The sequence below is a fragment of the Diplotaxodon limnothrissa genome, linkage group LG7 (assembly GCF_057381915.1).
Source record: "Diplotaxodon limnothrissa isolate DT_005_m linkage group LG7, D_limnothrissa_male_GT1.1, whole genome shotgun sequence".
Classification (NCBI taxonomy): domain Eukaryota; kingdom Metazoa; phylum Chordata; class Actinopteri; order Cichliformes; family Cichlidae; genus Diplotaxodon; species Diplotaxodon limnothrissa.
This window is the reverse complement of record NC_140602.1, coordinates 27,896,040-27,915,375: the sequence shown is the minus strand read 5'-3', so window position 1 is coordinate 27,915,375 and position 19,336 is coordinate 27,896,040. Positions and strand designations below refer to the sequence as shown.

Here is a 19,336-nt window from a genome sequence, read left to right as displayed (position 1 = left end):
TTTCTTTATAATATATATTCATGACTGCACACAAAAACTGCTGTTACAAACATCTCTTTCACTTGTCCTTATCAGGGTCACAGGTTTAGAGCCTATCCCAGCTACCACAGGCGCAACAGGCACGGGACACCCAGGAAAGGAAATACAGACAGGATAAGACCCACTAACTGCAGGCCTTCATCCTGTGGGAGGAAGAGAAAACCTTCTTGCTGCGAGGCACGAAGGTTGAGGTTGAGTGCATCAGTTATTATATATGACAAATATAATTTTTGCCTTCAGACACGCTTCACCTGTCCATCAGTCCGCCCAGCATATACAGTCTTTCCTATGATTAAAAGGAAATGACAATTTTCATTTGCAGTTTTTCTTTAAATTTGGACAGAAAGTCAGGTAGTGACAAACCCATTGATGTCTTATTTTGCTTTCCAAAAGCTGCCTTCAACAACATTCAGATCAGAAACCATCACAGTATAAATACTTCTTAGAATAAGACAAGTCAGACAGGGACTCTGTCCCAGCAATGAAATGTAGTCCTGCTACACCTTCTTGGGTACATTAGTGATGATAGGTTTGGGGCGGATCTTAAAAATCAGTTTTGTTTTAATGAGTGCGGACACAGAATAAGATGTGGAAGCAGAGCCTTGTTGGTCTGTTTCCATTGCTTCCTGTGTTATTTCATCGTTGTTACTGCTGTGACTGCCCTGTGAATGGCCCGAGTGCTTGGTGAGAACAGCAAAGGGTTTCTCCAGTTTGACCTGCTTCCCGTAGATAATGTGATGTCCTACAATCAGCACTGGCACCCCCTGGTGGATGGGAAACAAAATAATAATACAGTGGCAGTGGATTCTCAGCTTTCCCCCAACACGATGACCATTTACAAGAACAACTTAAGTACCACTTTTTCTTTGATCTGATGATTTGGTTATTTATTGACACAATAGGACTCATGGGTTCATTTTTGGAAGTCTGCTGTCTTAGCCCTAAAAAGGGGTATCAAACAGACGCTTAAGTGCCAAGTTGATGGCAGTCTTGTGCAGCCACAGGCACAGCCCAACTGAGACAAGCGGAAGCGAACATTGTTGTTACTTCAGTTGTACATGTTGATATTATCATCAAGTATGCTGACTTCACGAGTCTGTGTGACTGGTATGACCATGGTGTTTATGCTGGGAATGGAAAATTCCTAAGCATCTCATTTTCTCTCACCAGCCATTTTTGCACTGATGTGACTGCATTTTGAAACTGAATTAAATTAATCAAAGTACACAGATGTTTTCGACATAACATAGCAGCTGTTTCTTCACATTCTGTTAACATTGTTAGCTAAGTTTGGAAGCCTGTAAACTATTTGCATTTCTTTAATTAATCTTTGTATTATCCAAAACTTGCATTTGGGTGACACAATGACAACTCAAAACAAAACTGAAAATGAAAAAATTCAGAAAACAGAGCTTTTCATGTCAGTCTGTATTTTGTACCAATACTGTCCCATTTCATAAATAAACTTGCTTTATTACTACCTAAAGTACTTTCTTCTGTGTGAGATTGTGCTATTCTCGTATAAACTTAATTTTAATTGATTTATAAACACTGCTATTATTTTTGAGGGAAATGATGCTGGATTTTAGTAAATACATAAATGATCTTTTTTGGGGGGCTATACTGTGTTTTTCAGCATGTTGTGTACCTCTTTGGTATACAGTAGATCTCCCATCACATTTCCTGCCAGACCAGAGTTGTGTCTAGACACCATCTCCCCCTGTAATTCCACCACCAGCCACTCGGGGGGACTGCTGCCATCCGGGCTGCCTCTACAAGAGCAGATGCATATCAACAGCCTATAAAGCAGTCATACTCAGCCTGTTTAATTCGGTAGATAAAAGAGCATATGTTTTTAATTAACATAAAAAAACATCAGATTAAAAGTTATATTTCAAGAGCAATACAACATCCTTTCAAAGTTGCGTTTAATAATGGCAATGCTGGACAATTAAGCAAAACTTTCTGATAAAATCCTGCCACCTTGTGGTGAAAGATTTCAATACATTTTACAGTTATAATTTTCTATAATAAAAAGGTACCCCTAAAAACTTAATTGTAAAAAAACAAACATTCAAGTGTCAATATATTCTAAAAAGAAAAAATATAAATATTCACACTGTTAGCTCAGGCACACACCACTCACATGTACGAAACAGATTCAACTTTAGACTTAAACCTTGACTTCCCTCATTCTCCTACAAACTTATTGAGCTAAAACAAGTATTTTATCTCCGCATGTATAATGTGATAGCAATACTGTATAATGATATAAATTTCAAAAAACCTAATTTTGTTAAAATGAAAAAAAAAAAAAACCCCATCTCATCCTCTGATGAATGCACCTGTCCAAGCCTACACAGGGATGTCTAACATTTCTCTCCCTCTCTGTCAGCATCATGGCAAAACCACAGGAGGATTTACTAGAGCTTGAATACCCAGGTCCTGAGTTTTTAAGAATAGAATAGAATAGAATAGAATAGAATTCAACTTTATTGTCATTGCACATGTCACAGGTACAGGGCAACGAAATGCAGTTTGCATCCATCCAGAAGTGCTTTAGTGATATAGATATATTACAATATATATTAGCAATAGTATAGATATGTAAGTATATTACAGAAATGGGTCTATTATGGTATGTTATAATGTACACAGTATGAAGTATGTTGTGAATATTCTATAACTATAAGTATGTACAGGCTGTAGTGAGTACAAGCTATGTACAGGCTATGAACAGGATATAAATATGAAATGAGCCTTTTCTTACTTTTAACAAACCAAACATTAAGCCTTTCAATGGTCTAGTCTTTGTCAGAAGTGTTGCTGGACCATAAATCCCGCTTTAAATTTAAGTATCAATTCTACTCTCCTCTTAAAATGTGGCTAATGACACTATAGTTGTTCCGATCATTAGCGTGAACTTGCCTTGAGTATTTCCCCCATAAACATATATTTGGCACTAAGTAATGGAAAGATAAAGTTCGCTCATCAGTTTTACCTGATCATTATTTGAACCATCCTCCCGTCAATAACGATTGGCAATAACACTAACTAATTTGCTACCGATGTAGCGCTTCAGCTGCAGTAACAAACCAGCACTCTTCACTCAGTTCGTATTCCGACAGTATTTCCCGCCCACTGGGAGCGTTTCTTCTTCGTCGTCTTCTTCGGCGCTTGACATCAACAACCAGGTGTATTACCGCCACCTACTGAACTGAAGTAACAAGACTCCGGGATGTAATCTACAGCACACGATGGGAGATTCCCATTCCACAAAGAATCCATGCACCAATTACCAACTCCCTGATACTTGGAGCAGTTGAATGAACCATTCCAATAAATCCATATGCAACTACTATCCACTACATTTTATCCAAGCCGTTGTCCGTACTGTCGACGTGATGACGTATGTCCATGAATCCACTACCGGTTCAAAGGGTAACAACGTGGGTCCTGGCGTGTCTCAGTTGGTGTTCAAGATAGTCTGGCGACAGCGAAGAGGCACAGTTGGTAACTTATGTTTTACATTAATAATTAATGCAACTGAATTACACGACGTGTTTGTAATGAGCTGTAAGGTGTTACACTTTGCTAACGAGTAGGTTGTCGCAGTGCTTCTTATATTAGCACACAGAGCGAGCACTTTTTTTTACCTAGATGTGTGAATTTTGTGATATTTGTTTGATTAATATATTCAGCGCAGCGTGTGAGAGATTTTTAACTCGTTTACTCATTATGTACCTCAGGTGGCAGACCGGTGTTACAGTTCACATTAACTGGTTATGTTTATCCACATGTCAGCCCGTTGTAACGAACAAAGTAGAACACCTCAGGCTCCCCCACACCTGGGGGGCTGAGATGTTATAAGAGAAAGAGGGAGTCTAAGACGCGTTTTGACACACAGACAAACAAGCACACACAGACACAAACATACATTCCCACCCTCATGCACGCATATATAAACACTCACCCAACATGGAGACACAGAAATGGACGCCGTACACACACACACACACACACACACACACACACACACACACACACACACACACACTGCCCATACAAACTCTGAAGTGCTCCGGAAAAGACCCTAGGCCTCACTCCGTCCACTCATATGTGGTGTTGATGCAAAAGCCTGTTTTTCCTCCCTCGCTTTTTCTTGAACGCGCTAACTCCGGAGTTCGAGGTATCTGGACTGGGCATTCAACATTCCCCGAGTTAGGGTCCGCAGCAAGATGGTGTAGGGAGCAGATGTATTGTAAACAACTCCACATAGCAGGATCCCGATTCACCGGAAGTTGTCACCCTCTCACAAAGCTCCTTTCTGATGGTCTTGTATCTCATCAGAGCTCATCTGACAGCTGTTTTGTCTCATCTATGGTGTGCCATCACCATAGATGAGACAAAACTCATGTTGAGATGTGCCACAAGGGGGCATAGCCAGTCTGTGGGAGCCAGAATTTTGACTGGGCTTCAAGGCATCAAATAGTTATTTCACTTAATCATGTACAAAAAATTTTATCATTTGTATCTATCTTGGTTTTTTTCCTGAACTTTTGGATGATTTTTTTTTAATCTCCATTACAGTGAAAAGACTGCTCATTTCTGTATATTTTATGAACTGGAGATGGCGAACTTTTCATTTTATTGCTTTGATACAAGGTCTTAATCTTGTCAAACTTTGTGATATACTGGCAGGCAGAGGTGACTGCTCGTGGAAAAGGACGAAGCGTTTTATATGATAAAACTGCAAATTGTAAGAAACGTCTTTATGTATTCTAGGTACATTTTCAGATCGGCAGTAAGTGTTTTCAAAAAATAATTTGGGCTTTTTGGAATTGTCAATTTCTTACTAAGAAAAACCTTCAATGAACTTCAAAATGCCATTAAAGGTTGTTTTATGAGTATTGTTTTGCTTCTTTTGCCCAGCTGTCACTGAAATGAGACTACCTTTTTTCCTGTTTTCTAGTCAATAATGGGCGAGTTTAAAGTACACCGAGTCCGCTTCTTCGACTACATGCCGAGTGCTATCCGGACCATGGCGTTCAACAGTCAAACTGAGCGGCTGGCTGTGGCCCGGGCTGATGGCGCAGTAGAAATCTTCAACTTCAATGACAATTTCTTCCAAGAAAAGGTAATGCCATCAGATAGATGACATTACTGCATGGTTTAAATGCACTAAGTATTCATTCACACATCCAAATCATCCATTGGAACACCCGAGTTGGCTACAAGTATATAAAATCAAGCAGCTAGGTATGCAGACTGCTTCTACAATCATTTGTGAAAGAATGGATCAATTTCAAAAGCTCAGTGAACTCCAGCATTGTACTGTGAGAAGATGCCACCAGTGCAACAAGCTCAGTTGTGAAATTACCTCTCTACTAACCATTCCACAGTCCACTGTTAGTAGTACTGTAAACAGGAACTCAGCCATAAAATGGTACGATGTGTAAAATCACAGAGTGAGATCAGGTGCTGAGGTGCATAGTCTGCAGAAGTCTCCAACTTTCTGCAGGTTCATTTGTTACAGACCTCTAAACTTCATATGGCCTCCAGAACAATGCATAGAGAGATTCATAGAATGTGTTTCCACGACCAAGCAACTGCATCCAACCCTTACATCACCAAGCGTCACATACAGGTGGTGTAAGCACGCCACCACTGGTTCCTAGAGTAGTGGAAACATGTTTTCTTGAGTAATGGAGCGTTTTTCCATCTGGCAATCCAATGGATGAGTCTGGGTTTGGAGGTTGCTAGGAGAAGAGTACTTGTATGATTGTGTTGTGCCAAGTGTTACGTTTGGTGGTGTGGGGTTGTTTTTCAGGGGTTGGGCTTGGTCCCATAGTTCCAGTGAAAGAAACCCTAAACCCTTCAGCATGCTCACACATTTTTGGCAATTTCATGCTCCCAACTTTGTGGGAACAGTTTGGGGATGGTCCCTTCCTGTTCCAACATGACTGCACACCAGTGCACAAAACAAAGTCCATATAGACATGAACAGTTTGGCGTGGAAGAACTTGACTGACCTGCACAGAGTCCTAATCTCAACCCAACAGAACATCTTTGGGATGGGGGTGAAAAAGGCCCGACAGCGTCTCTACCACCTCAGACGCTTGAGAGACTTCCAACTGCCCTCCAAGGTGCTCAGGAACTTTTACTCGTGCACCATAGAGAGCATCCTGGCGGGAAACATCTTAACCTGGTTCGGGAACAGCACCATGCAGGACAGACGAGCTCTACAGAGGGTTGTGCGGTCAGCTGAGCGCACCATCCGCTCCGAGCTCCCTGACCTGCACTCAATCTACAGCAGGCGGTGCTGGACCAAGGCCAGGAAGATCGTGAAGGACCTCAGCCATCCCAACAACAGACTGTTCTCTCTGTTGAGGTCAGGAAAGCGATTCCGCTCCCTGAAGACCAACACAGAGAGACTGAGGAGGAGCTTCTTCCCGCAGGCGATACGGTCTCTCAATCACACCACCACACAGTACTGACCCACACATATGGTTCTTACACACACACTGGACTTTCTGGACTTTGGTTTTGCACAACACTGGTCACTATATTCTTCATTTCCGGTTAATACTTGTACAGCTGCTGTTATTGTGTATATATTTATTTATATTTAGATTTCTTCATACATTCTTATATAGTTCTATATTGTGTATTTTGTTGTACAGTTATTTTATTTTCAACTTTAATTTATATATTTATCTTTATCTTATTCTTCCCAGTTAAATTTACCCTTCATTCTAATTTGTGTTGTACAGTTATTTCATTTTTAACCTTAATTTATATTTTATTCCTTCCTAGTTAAATTTACCCTTTTTAATTTTTCATATTTATTTCCTATCTTATTCATAGCCTTTTCCTTTTTGTTCTCTTTAGGTCACGAGCAGTTGTCCAAGCATTTCACTACATATCGTACTGTGTATGACTGTGTACGTGACAAATAAAATTTGAATTTGAATTTGAATTGGAGCGGAGACTGAGCCAGACCTCCTCATCCAACATTAGTGTCTGGACGCATAAATGTGTTTATGGAAGAATGATGAAACATTTCCATAAACACACTCCTAACCTGTGGAAAGCCTTCCCAGGGAGGATGATGCTGTCACAGCTGCAAAGGGTGGGCTGGCATCATATCGAACCCTATGGATTAAGAATGAGACGTCCATCAAATTCAAATGCGCGTGAAGGCAGATAAGTGATTACTTCAGCAGTATAGTGTAGTTTTGATAATGGCTGGAAGATTAATTGTAGGGAACCCTTCACTGCTCTGTATCACTTTTTGTCACACTCTTAAACCATAGTGTTGTTTTTTTGTGCAGTAATTTCCCTCATTATTGAAGGAGTCAAGGATGAAGCCAACAGAGACACTGGGTCTCCAACTCCTGCATCTGTACCAAATAGATCTAAAAATGCACATAGCACCTTAAAAAATAAAAGGAGATAAACAAAAATACAATTCTGCTGTGTGTTAGTGTGTGAGAGAGAAGATGTCAGGAAGCTCCCACGACAAGTGGAGAGTGGCAGGCATGGGAACCCCCTCACCCCCAGTAACCATGTTAAAGAGCCTAGCCAGACACTCGAACTGCACAAAGAGACACATCCACCTCACCGTTTGAAGTGTGGATGATGGGTGGATGTTCAAGACCAAGGCTTCTGGTTACTGTCCAAATTTCTTTCTTTTTTTTTATTGCTAAAAGCCAATGAAAGTGGTTAAATGTAGCCACAGGCATGATGATCACTGCTGTGAGTGCGAGATGTGTCAGGTGCCAAAGCTCAGGGTTTGCATTTTTCTACATTTTTTCAAACCCCTCAATCGCATAATGGAGTTTTGTAAAAGTGGTCTTGAGGGTAATAATATGATGCTAAAATTATTATAAATTTTTGGTTTGGGTATTTTGTACTTTGCTTTTGTGTTGTGTCTGTTGTTTCTGTAATGGCAGAAGGAAGGTAGATGATTCACGGCTGCAGACCAAATGAACCTAACCTCCACACTGGTTTTAATTTTCTCAGGTGATCCCAGGACAGGATGGCCGAGCTACTGAGGCTCTGTGTTGGGTGGGCCATCGACTGTTCAGTGCTGGTTTGAATGGAGAGATCATAGAGTATGACCTGGAGAACCTGAGGCCCCAGTATACTGTAGATGCATATGGAGGACCAATCTGGACCATCAGTAGCAACAGCCAGGGAACACAGCTGGCAGTGAGTGTAAACCTTCTGGATGTTATTTTACACTTCAGATATTTCCTGTGTCAGACTCATCAGGAAGTCTTGTTGATACATTAATCACAAGAAATGTTTTCTGGGTCAGGTTGGTTGTGAGGACGGGACTGTAAAGATATTTGCAATATTGGAGGAGAGGATCCAGTTTCAAAGAAACCTCAACAGACATAAAGGTAAGACGACAAACTAGTTCACAGGTCTTTTCTTTAAAGAGTCTACATTTCTGTCTTTAAAATGGCTACAAACGTTAGACAGTGAACAGTAGAACAGCTAATATTACTGCAGCTGCGATTGTCGTCTGTGTGTTGTATTGAAAACAGATCAACTGAACTTAAAATGGTGTCAGGCTGTGCTTTTGCATAATACAAATTTGTACCACAAATGGTGCATCGAGTTTTTTCTGACTCCAACTTGGAGTCTGCGCTCTGGAGAGACAGAGACAGCACCTATACTAATGAGAAGATGAGATCATTTGTGTTATTAACCACTGGATGACAAAACTGTCTTAAACAAATATTTGTGTTTGTGAACCCGCCTGATTCAGTTGTATTTGACCTCTTTAGGACGCATCATATCTTTGTGCTGGCATCCATCGAGTGCACAGATTGCTGCTGGAATGACTGACATGATCACAATCTTTGATGCAGAGACGGGTATTTTCTCCTTGAGCTGCTTTGCACAATTAGCAGAAATACAATCAGTTAAAACTGAAATGGAGCATGAGAAGAGATGTGTGTTCTTTACTGATGTGATTGTGTTTGTGACTGCAGGGCATGCTACACGCAGACTGCTGGTGGACAGGGCTATGGGAGCATCAAAGAATAAAGAAGTGGTTGTTTGGAGTGTTGGTTATCTGTCCGACCACACCATCATCAGTGGTGATTCTGCAGGAAAGGTCCAGATCTGGAACGGACTCACAGGAACTCTGGTTAGAACTTACCTGGTCACCAAGTGGGATGTTCTGGTTCTGTCCGTTTCAAAGGTGAGATGATACACTCACTGCTGCAGCTAGCTATGGGTGCACACACCTGTAAAGTCACTGGTTATAAATGCTTCACAGGATGAGAGCAGTGTCATAGCTGGAACATCCGAGGGCACTGTCATCCAGTTCCAGTTCATCTCCTCAACCGTGGACCAGCATGATAAAGAGTGGGTCCGGACCAGGACGTTTCGAAACCACTCCCATGATGTGAGTGCACTTGCTCACACAGACACCGCAGTGGTTTCTGGAGGTAAGTGTTAAATCTGCTTTTGGAAGTTTCTATATGTAATCGGTTATTGTTGATGTTTCAAAGTTTATACAGGCGATGAGTCCACGATTCTGTCAGTAAAGATGTTTTCTAAGTGTTCTTTTAATGTTGCTATTGACATGATGGCTGGTAGCGAAAGATGAGCTTTGTAGGTGAAGCTGTAACTGAACTAGTTTTTTTGATCTTCCAAAGGAGTAGAGCTGCCTTATTAGATTAAAGGTACAGTCAGTAATTTTTAGGTCATTTAATAGGAAAAAATGATATTATGCTCAAATTTAGAGATTAATGTGTAATTTCAAACAAAGTGATGCATTCACATAAATTTATCTTTTAAAAATACATAGGAGTAATCACGTGAGCTCATATGTAGTACACCAAAGGCACAGGGACAGACGTCAGAGGTGTTCGTGTGCCGTAGAGACATTTAAATGTGTGCCAGCATGAAGGTTCATGCTGTTTAATCATTGGAGACGGGCTCCCCAATAAATGAATGAGAAGGAAAGGGACAAAGCGTCTTAATAAAATGTCATCCTCCTCACCTCAAGCAAACATAGAAGTTAGTATTTGCAGCATATTTTAACATGTCTTTTTTTGGTTTTTTTAGCCAATATTTCAGCCTTGAAGTTTCCTGTGACCTGCTCTCTAGAGCACCCATTCCCAAATTCAAGAGTGCTGTGGCCTACTTAAAAACAAGAAACTCCCATAGAGCCCACCCAAGCTTAAATCTTCACTCTAATCAAAAGATGAGGGAGAGTTATGTCCTTGTGAATGTTACCCAGTCATACGCAAAGTGTTAAAGACAAAGTGAGACTCACCTGCCACTTAGACACAAACCTAAATACAAAAGCAGTAAATTCAGGTCAACGTAATGAATAATATCACAAACTAACCATCTCAAATTATGTTTTAATTTGCTTTTTATATAAAAAAAAAATACATTTATATGAATATGTAGCTGTACACAGAGTAATTTCAAGCTGAATTTCTGTTATTTCTGCGGCCCTTCTGCAGTAGTATCTTTGTGGCCACCAGGGGGCCCCGGCTCACTCTGAAAATCACTGATCTAGAGATGAATGTAGGAATGCAAGTATTCAACACTGTTAACCTGCCACCTCCCCAGGACAAAGTCTGTGATGTCAGATTGCCTGATGTGCAAAGTGTAGGTAACTGCATTTACCTCTACAAAGAGGGCATCACCAGTGTTGCCTCCAGTGCATCCTCTCAAGGCAGCAACCTCACCTAAATAACACTGAGTATTTCCACTTGTCCAGAAGCATCTGGAGCAGACTATTTTCTGCTGTTTGGTACATGTGAGAAACGAAGGCTGGAAAATGTGGAAAATAAAGGATGGCTCGCTTCTGTGCTTCAAATCTGTGCTCATTCTAATGGCCAGTACAGGCAACAACCCTGGATGCACAAAGAAGGTGGCTTGTATAGAAGTCTTATTGAACACAATGTCATGTCCCTATTAGTGGTCTGTTTGTGGTTATGGTAGTGTCCAGATGGATAATAGAGCTGGGTATAGAGAGGGCCTGTCTTTTAAAAGTCAAGTTGCTGTTGCTGCCGTTAGTTTTACATTCAAATTCAGTCATGCTGGTCTCATGATGTGTGTTTGTAAAAAGTTAAGGTGACAAAAGGAAAAAACATTTGGGATCATGCAAATCAGCGCATTAAATCAAAGTGGCTAAAGAAGCAACCCAGGGATTTAAAGTTTAGATGTAAAGTTTCGATATTTTCCTTCAGGTATGGACACCCAGTTGGTGGTGCGCCCATTGCTGGATAAGGTGGAGAAGAACACTCAAGAGTCAGCACTGCGCAAAATAGCTTTTCCACATGTGAGTAGAAGAAAACGTCGAACAAGTCAATTCAGCTAAAGTGGCGTCTTTAAAATTGAACTAACCTGTTATTCTATCTGTATTTCATGGATTAGCCTGTTAACAAATTATTCTGAAGCACTTTAATAATGTTTAATACCATTTATTAAAACAATGTTGTCCATGACTGTTCCTGTTACAATGTGCAGTGACCTTTTTTTCTGTCTTCTTGTAGAGGAGCCTGGTTGGCTGTGCAAAGAAAGCTGGACTCCTTCTCTTCCAGTTCCCTGATCGCTTAGAGCTGTGGAAACTTGGAGAAAGTGAAGGACATGGTGAGCAACACACTTGAATAGAGAAACATTTAACTATAAGAAAATGTAAGGAGCTCTTTGATCTACGTAGTTAATCAACAATGAAACAAAAAAATTCTACTGCTATTGAGAATAATCCCCTTATTGTGTCTGCTTCAGCTTTGTTCGTCGTGCTAATTGTGCACTCGGCACCTTCACTGATTTGCTAACAATGAAAATTGCCCTTGAAGGGACAAATAAAACAAATGATTATTTCCAGTTCCACAGTTTATTCTTGAATACTACAGCAGCTTTGCATGAATTACAGTCCAGTAATGAGAATCCTTGATGAGTAAATAATAATAATAATAATAATAATGACAGCAGGTGTACCATCGCCTTGACGACCTCCATCGCTGTGCTGTGTTTGTGTCACATACTGCGTCACAGGACTTTTGGCTGCACTGCTGTAACAATCCCACATGCATTAGGTGGTGCTCAGTTGTAATAGATGTGGCAGAAACCGAGTGGAGTTTAATTGAGTTGTGCCGAGTAGGTACTGGTGGAAAAGCTAAAGTGTAATAATTCTGTTATGTACACACAGGAAAACCTGGTGACCGTCTACCTGTGAAGAGGAAACCAGAGAAGCTGATCGAGCTGAAGAGGAAGGTATGTGTTAATATTTTCGATGTATCCGTAGTTTCTTTCAGAGCAACATTTGGTTTGCTGCAACGCTCTAAAAGTTGGCTGCTTCCTTTCGAGCTGTGGCGTCAAGGCCTTTCTGTTCACAAGGAATGTCACATTTTTAGAAAGTGTACAGGAAAAAACAATTCTCTACAATCATGAAATCTGGTAACTTATCAGTGTTTAGTTGACATAAACACTAAAATATATAATCTGTCTTGTTTGTGTGTTTAACGCCCTTATATGTGCGAAAAGTGTTTTTACAGTGAAGTTTTCTTGTGTACGTCCTGTGATTCACAAAATAACTTTATAGGACATTTGCTAAAACTACAGCAGCATGATTGCACACATGGTAAGAGTCCAGCAAAACATCCTAATAATAGAAATGTCCTTTATTGTAATTGTACATGTGCAACAAAATTGGGGGTGCACTGCAATTGTATTATGTCTTTATAGTGTGTTAAATAAATACATAAATAAATAAAATTAAAAAAACAGACTTTGACCTTCTAATTCTAATGTGACCAGCTTTAAATATAATTACATTGTCTTCTAATAAAATACATTTAATTTAATTGCAGGGAAATGATGTCCCTAGTGTGTTAGTGTGGCCTTTCTGTTTCCTTTCAGTCAGATTGAACAAGACACTTAACAATGACCCTTGAAGAATTAGCTTTAGGCGCTAGTGTGCTTGATGTATCCATACTTTGTGTGTCGCTTCCTGCAGGGAGAGGATCACATCTGCTGTAGTGCTTTGTCTGCATGTGGAGGCTGGTTGGCATATTCCACTGTCTCCAGTGTTCGTCTCTACAGAATACAGTATAACAACACCATCAGCATTAACAAGGTGGGTACCTTAGCACGAGCATGCCTGTGACATTGCACTTAAATAACACAACTTTAAATCATAGCAGGAGTTTTTGTTTTCTTTTGTTTTTCTAAAGGTGTAAAGTAACTTCAGCAATGTATGTGTCTTAAGTACTGTGTGGGATGTCCCTCTTGTCAAGAACTGTGAGTGCAAACAGTGCACAGCTCTTCTCTCAATGCACCACAGAGTGGCTAAAACTAACATTTACCCCCCTTGACAAGCTACCGGGGTGTAGACCGCAGGTTCACTGGATGTGTCAATTTACCATCCAACAAAAGTTTTTACATGTAAAGCTGCTCAAATAATCACAAGAGTAAAATGATGCCTTTGACTAAATATAACAAAGTGTGATGGTCTCTGTGTCTTCATCTCTCCAGGTGTCCAAGCTGCCTAAAGAGCTTCGCTCGGTCCACCAGCTCTGCTTCTCCTCTGACTCCTCCAAACTCTTTGCTTCCTCCTGCCAATCTTCAGTTATTGTTGTTGCTGTCAGTCAACAGGAGTGCAGATATCTTCATACCCTTAAACATAAGACCGGTGAGTGGAAAGCCAGGAGCACAACCCACAGAAGCCAAACCAAACGGAAAGACAAGACAGTACCTTAAACACAATATATTGTGTACATGCATCATATTTTGAAGCAAATTAATGCCCAGGCCTGAGTGATCTCACCAAGGCTAAAGTTCCAAAAATGCATTCGAGTGAATGCGTTTTTGGAACTTGAAGCTGGCTCCTAGACTCCATGCTCCTCGGAGCCTGTTAGTGAGTCCAGAGTCCAACACACACACACACCATTGTGTGCATTTTTTTTCCACTTTTCTATCCAGGTATAGTTTTACTGCGCTGGGAGACTGTTTGGTATCTTTGTCATGCTGATAAATGAAACCACTGTCCAGATGATATTGCATGGTGATCAAAAAGCTGACAGTGATTGTGTGTTCATTTAATTACAATTGCAATAATTTTAACAATACTTCTGGTTCAAAAATAATCCTAAGCCAAGCAAGACGTTCCACCATGTTTTACAGATGCCTGTAAACTCGCTGTTCTGACCTCCTTTATACATATTTATGACGCATCAAAAATATCAAATTTGGGTTCATCATAGCTTCTTGTAATAAGATTACGGTACAAGAAGGTCTGGCCCCTTGGAAGGAAAATATAAAGAAATGATTGCACTAAACGTTCTCCCTCAAATGTCTAGGGACGGTTCTGTAAAGCCCGATATTTACAGGGACAGATCAAAGCCGGACTTAAATGGTAACCAGTAGGCATTCCCGACCTGATGCAGCTCTTTCTGTCAAGTTATTGTTTCCTCTTTGTAGATTGTAGCAGTAGACTCAACTCTTGCTTAACTCTCCTCAGGCTTCTTGCCAGAGATCCTCACTGCTTCTGCTCCATGATGCAAATTGCCAGTGTGGTCACATGTAAACAAATCCTAATGCACGAAGGCCATTCCCTGCCAATGCTACATGCAGCTATACTGTGCAGTTGTAACTGTTTGATAACATCTTGCATAACTGGTGTGTGTATGTATGTGTGTTGGATATCAAGGTTCCAGACAGCCAGTGCACCTCCTTTGTGCCAGTGATGATGGTAAATGGCTGGCTACAGCAAACACTGACTGTGAGATCCACATCTACAACCTCCACAAGATGAAGGTGAGTTCTGATTTATTGATGTGTCAAACTTGAATCATTTTTGATAGATTGGAGTTTGTAAAATTGTAATTTTTGTTTTGTTGTAGCTCCACTGTATGGTTCCTGTGTACAACTCCTGTCCGACTACAATCGCCATCCACCCAGTGACCAACAATCTCATCTCTGTGCATGCTGACCAGCAGGTCAGAAACAGCTTAAGATTTAGTTTTACTCAGATCTCATAGTAACCAACAGATCCTGTAACTGCATGTGTTCTCTGTCGTGTGCAGATCTTTGAATTCTCCTTGGTGCAGAAGGAGTACACACAGTGGAGTCGAAGACTGCAGGCACAAGGACTGCTTTCCCTGTGGCTGGAGCGGGACACGCCCATCACCCACATTACCTTCAACCCGAAAAACCCGGATCACATCATTCTGCACGACACATACATGTTCTGCATCATTGATCAGAGTCTGGTATGTGTGTGCATGTCCATAGCTGTGTTAAAATAGTTGGCCCAGGCGTCAGTGTGATAGAGATGGAGGAGAAAGCTGAATATGATTCAATGGTCTCGATAAGCTTTAATAACAGGAAGTCCAGAACCAGTGGCAGCCCTGATCATGTGACTAACACCACTGTGCTTGCCTCTCTCTTCATGCTACATCATAACTAATTCAGCAGTGTTGTTTTTGAGCACACAAAACTACAAAGCACTGCAGACTTCTGTGGAGAGCAGCAGCTGTTTCTGTGGTTTCCTACTATGGACACCACTGCAGTTTAAACATCTGTGTGTGTCTGAGTCATGAGCAAACATTTTAACCCTCTCCAAGGATTTATGGACAGTTCAGCAGTTATTTCAGACCTTGTTGAACATTCTGTGGTCTGCATTTATACTCCTCTTCACTGATGTTCCCTTGTATGACTGATTAACTAATATCTTTGGATTAGTTTGTATGTATCCATTAGGACAATTAATCGAGAAGTCCTTGGGAGAATTTTTGTTATTCCCGCCAGCTTTTGCCTTGAGCATCCAGCTGGCGCCAGGGGGGGTCGCATGAGAGGAAGATGGTAGTTGTTTTGGTTAGTGCGAACAAACTGCTTCCAATTTTACAGTTGGTCTAATGTCAGTCACTGGTCAACAGGTCTCTCAATTCCCATTGTTCTTCTTCAAGATCTTATCCATATTGCGTTTAAAAACAAACACAGTCTGAGTACTCACAGCCCTGCCCATCGTCTATCATGTCGGCCAGCCTTGTGGGATTTTGAACAGCTATAGCCGCTTCATGTTCTTCGATAAGCCAGGTCCGAGCCAGCTCCAATCAGCTGTTCAATGTCCTCCATCGAGAGTGTCGCCAGACACACGACGCAACCAACCATCGAGTATCTGGCAACAAACGTCTCCGCAGGACAATCAGGCTCTCCCAAGCCCAGGAGGGTGTCAATTCTGTTAAGGGACCAGTTGATCAAATCCATAATTCTTCTTTAGGTTTTTAGAGAACAAGTCTGGGAGACTCTCTTAGGGTTAGAATAAGCGAGACTATACAAAAGACATGAGAAGCCAAGCAGGAAAGATAAGGGAGAGGGAGAAAGTGCGACCGCCTCTGTCAAGAGCTGGCTATATTTTTAGAAAGATTATTTGAGAATCTTGAGGCTTTACTAATCTCTTTCTGTCACTGTGTATTTCTGTGTCTTTGTATCTACATGCAGCCCTTCCCAGAATTGAATGCAGTGCTCTGGAATCAAATGACATTAAAGAGCCTTCCTGTGTCACAGAGGATTGGACAAAGCCATGCCTTTAAGATCTGTAAGAGTTTCCAGGTAGGATATTTATGGGGACTACAATCTTTCATTTTACTCCTTCAAACAGTAGCGTCCGCTTCACACTCATCTATGTTTATAAGCGCACATGTAGTAATTTTCAAGGATGAAATCCCACCTTGTGAAATACACATCATCACAGTCAGACAAATAATTCAGAGCTGCACGGTGGTCAAAAAGCAAAGAAACCACCTTGTTTCAAATGAGACATTTGAGCAATGTCATTGTTGTTGCAACAAATAAACAATAAACTACAAATAATAAAAAATAACTTTCAGCTTCCATTAATCCTTCACATGAAGCTGTTATACTAGCTCGCACACTTGTAGCCACGTGTCACTAAAGTGTGACTGTTCTTCACTGTGAGTGAGGAAGACACAAAGTTAACCAGAGCAAATGAAAAGAGAAAGTCCTGCTATTGGCTAAAGTTATAAACATGCTGGAAAATAAAATATGTTTTTGTGTTGTAAGGTGCACTATGTCAGGTAAGGGTGGATGTACAGCAACGGTTTTCAGTTCATTGTTTGTAGCTCAGTCCAATAGCAGAGCACTTTATTTTTAGATTCGTGTAAGGGAGAGAAGATCCTGGAAGTTTAGAACTAGCAGTTCCTTGTTTGTCTGGAATTTCAAGTCCCACAGGACCTTGGCACTGTTGTTCACAACCACAGCTGATGATATCTTCCAGAGGGAGACGGCGGCACAAATATTCCTGTACACTATCACAACCACTTGGTTGTGTGTCTCAGTTTATGCCGTTCCAACTTGTATCTCACATTCTGCTAATGTGTGTTGTAGATTGTAGCACTTGGGTTCGTTGGCTGTGGCAGACACCTGCCTCTGTGGATATTATACTGGTTATACGTTCTTGCATAACCAGTGCTTGGAGTTCGTCAGAATTTGTGGGTTTTGTTTGTCCACCAGCTTCTTGAGGATTCACTGCAAGTTCTCAGTGGGTTCTGTGCCGTTTCCTGGCCATGGATCCAGAATTTTGATGCTTCTTTCACCAAGCCACTTAGTTACCACTTTTCTGCTGACATCTCTTCTACTGATCTTTTGTCCCACAGCACCTCATGTGTGTCAGTCTATTGGAGGATCTCTCTCTGGTGGTAGTGGAGCGCCCCCTCCTGGACATCATGTCTCAGCTGCCAGCACCTGTCCGCCAGAAGAAGTTTGCAACCTAAAAGTACATGTGATAGGATGAGATTGTTACCTCGTTGTATTAAGTATCCATTTTGTACAAAAAGTTTTGATAATGTAATTTGAAAATAAAATAAAGTATTTACTGTTATCTGTGTTGGATGCAGAAGTGCGCTGAAATCTTTGTCTCTTCTTCACTTAATGTTATGAACTTGCTGGAAACCAAAAGTGTAAACCAGACTGGAGCTATATGATGGGGAAAAGACAAATGATGGAACGTTTCAAAGACACAAAGACCTGGATGACTTCTAATCTTTAACCTGGATTTCCTTTTCCTTCCGTGTGACTATTAAACAAATATGTAGGACTTGCATTTGCACAAGATCTCTATAATTGGAAACATCCTGTCTCAGTAGTGCTGAAAACTAGTTCATGCATGACTTATATCTCACAGAACTGTATGCTTTTAGAGAAAATAAAGCCAAATGCCACTCTGATTACAGTACTGTTGACATATGAAGCGAACGTTTTTAAACCTGTGCTTTGGTGTTAATTTGTGTTTTTAAAATGTTCATGTTGTTCCCTTTAATGGAATAAATTAATCTGCACAGTTATGGCCTGCATTTGTATAGCGCTTTTCTAGTCCATAGGACCCCAAAGCGCTTTACACTACATTCAGTCATCCACCCATTCACATACACATTCACACACTGGCGATAGCAAGCTACATTGTAGCCACAGCTGCCCTGGGGCACACTGACAGAGGAGAGGCTGCCGGACACAGGCGCCACCGGGCCCTCTGACCACCACCAGTAAGCAAACACGGGGTTAGTATCTTGCCCAAGGATATTTGGCGTGCAGCCTGGGATCGAACCACCGACCTTCTGATTAGTGGCTGACCTGCTCTGCCACCTGAGCTACAGCCAGTTAATTGGGAAAGAATCATTTATAGACACTTGGGGGGGAAAGTCTATAGCATTACATTACCTGAAGTATACAAATGGTAAATATATTCTATTAAATCTAAAACTTGTCACCTCTCAGTATAGATGGTCTTTGATTCACTCTGCTTATGTAGCGCTAACACAGAGAAACCGACAACCAATTTAGAATCACCAGCAAACCCTGACCCCACTAACTGCATGTCTATGGGCTGTGGGAGGAACCCCGAGAGGACCCACCAAATGAGAGCTCAGGATGTTCTTGATGCACAACTGTGCTTCCCATGTGGGTAATTAATGACTGTGAAATATCCATAAATCACCCCCCTCCCCAATTCAAGGGTGTCGATTAGCTAAAGCATGCCACTTAAGAGATGTGGTGGGCTGCAGAGTCACAGACAACAATTCAAGCTCACATTCACACATTTCAGAATGAGGTCATTGCTTTGAGTTTGCATGCTTTCTCCGGGTTCTTCGGTTTCCTCACACCAGGTTAGTGATTTTAAACTGATCAGTGGTGTGGATTTGAGCGTGAACCCGACAGTTAACTGAACACAGCTGGGAAAGGCTTGAATACCCCCTCAAACCTGAGTTAATTTAGCGCTTAGAAAAATAAACCGATT

The 19,336-nt window shown here is 41.1% G+C and overlaps 2 protein-coding genes across 3 annotated transcripts; one reads left to right on the top strand and one right to left on the bottom strand.

The window, feature by feature from the left end:
• Positions 1-536: 536 nt before the first annotated feature.
• On the bottom strand, positions 537-3,100 carry chtf8 (CTF8, chromosome transmission fidelity factor 8 homolog (S. cerevisiae)). Of its 2 annotated transcripts, none has more exons than XM_085357826.1 (3): positions 3,041-3,100; positions 1,688-1,811; positions 537-803 (listed from the first exon to the last, which is right to left on the bottom strand). In XM_085357826.1, the coding sequence occupies exons 1-3, from the start codon at positions 3,058-3,060 to the stop codon at positions 537-539; spliced, it is 411 nt and encodes a 136-aa protein (XP_085213952.1). In that variant the 5' UTR covers positions 3,061-3,100. The 2 variants fall into 2 exon arrangements, with proteins under 2 accessions (XP_085213952.1, XP_085213953.1); XM_085357827.1 differs by having other exon boundaries at positions 1,688-1,805; positions 3,041-3,060.
• A 386-nt stretch (positions 3,101-3,486) lies between these two features.
• utp4 (UTP4 small subunit processome component) lies at positions 3,487-17,816 on the top strand. The gene is made up of 17 exons (XM_085357825.1): positions 3,487-3,552; positions 5,012-5,176; positions 8,065-8,253; positions 8,363-8,447; positions 8,838-8,927; positions 9,045-9,256; positions 9,335-9,506; positions 11,268-11,359; positions 11,574-11,670; positions 12,233-12,297; positions 13,040-13,159; positions 13,558-13,714; positions 14,732-14,838; positions 14,925-15,020; positions 15,108-15,293; positions 16,525-16,635; positions 17,700-17,816. Exons 2-17 carry the CDS (start codon positions 5,018-5,020, stop codon positions 17,814-17,816), a joined length of 2,055 nt encoding a protein of 684 aa, XP_085213951.1. The 5' UTR covers positions 3,487-3,552; positions 5,012-5,017.
• Positions 17,817-19,336: the final 1,520 nt, after the last annotated feature.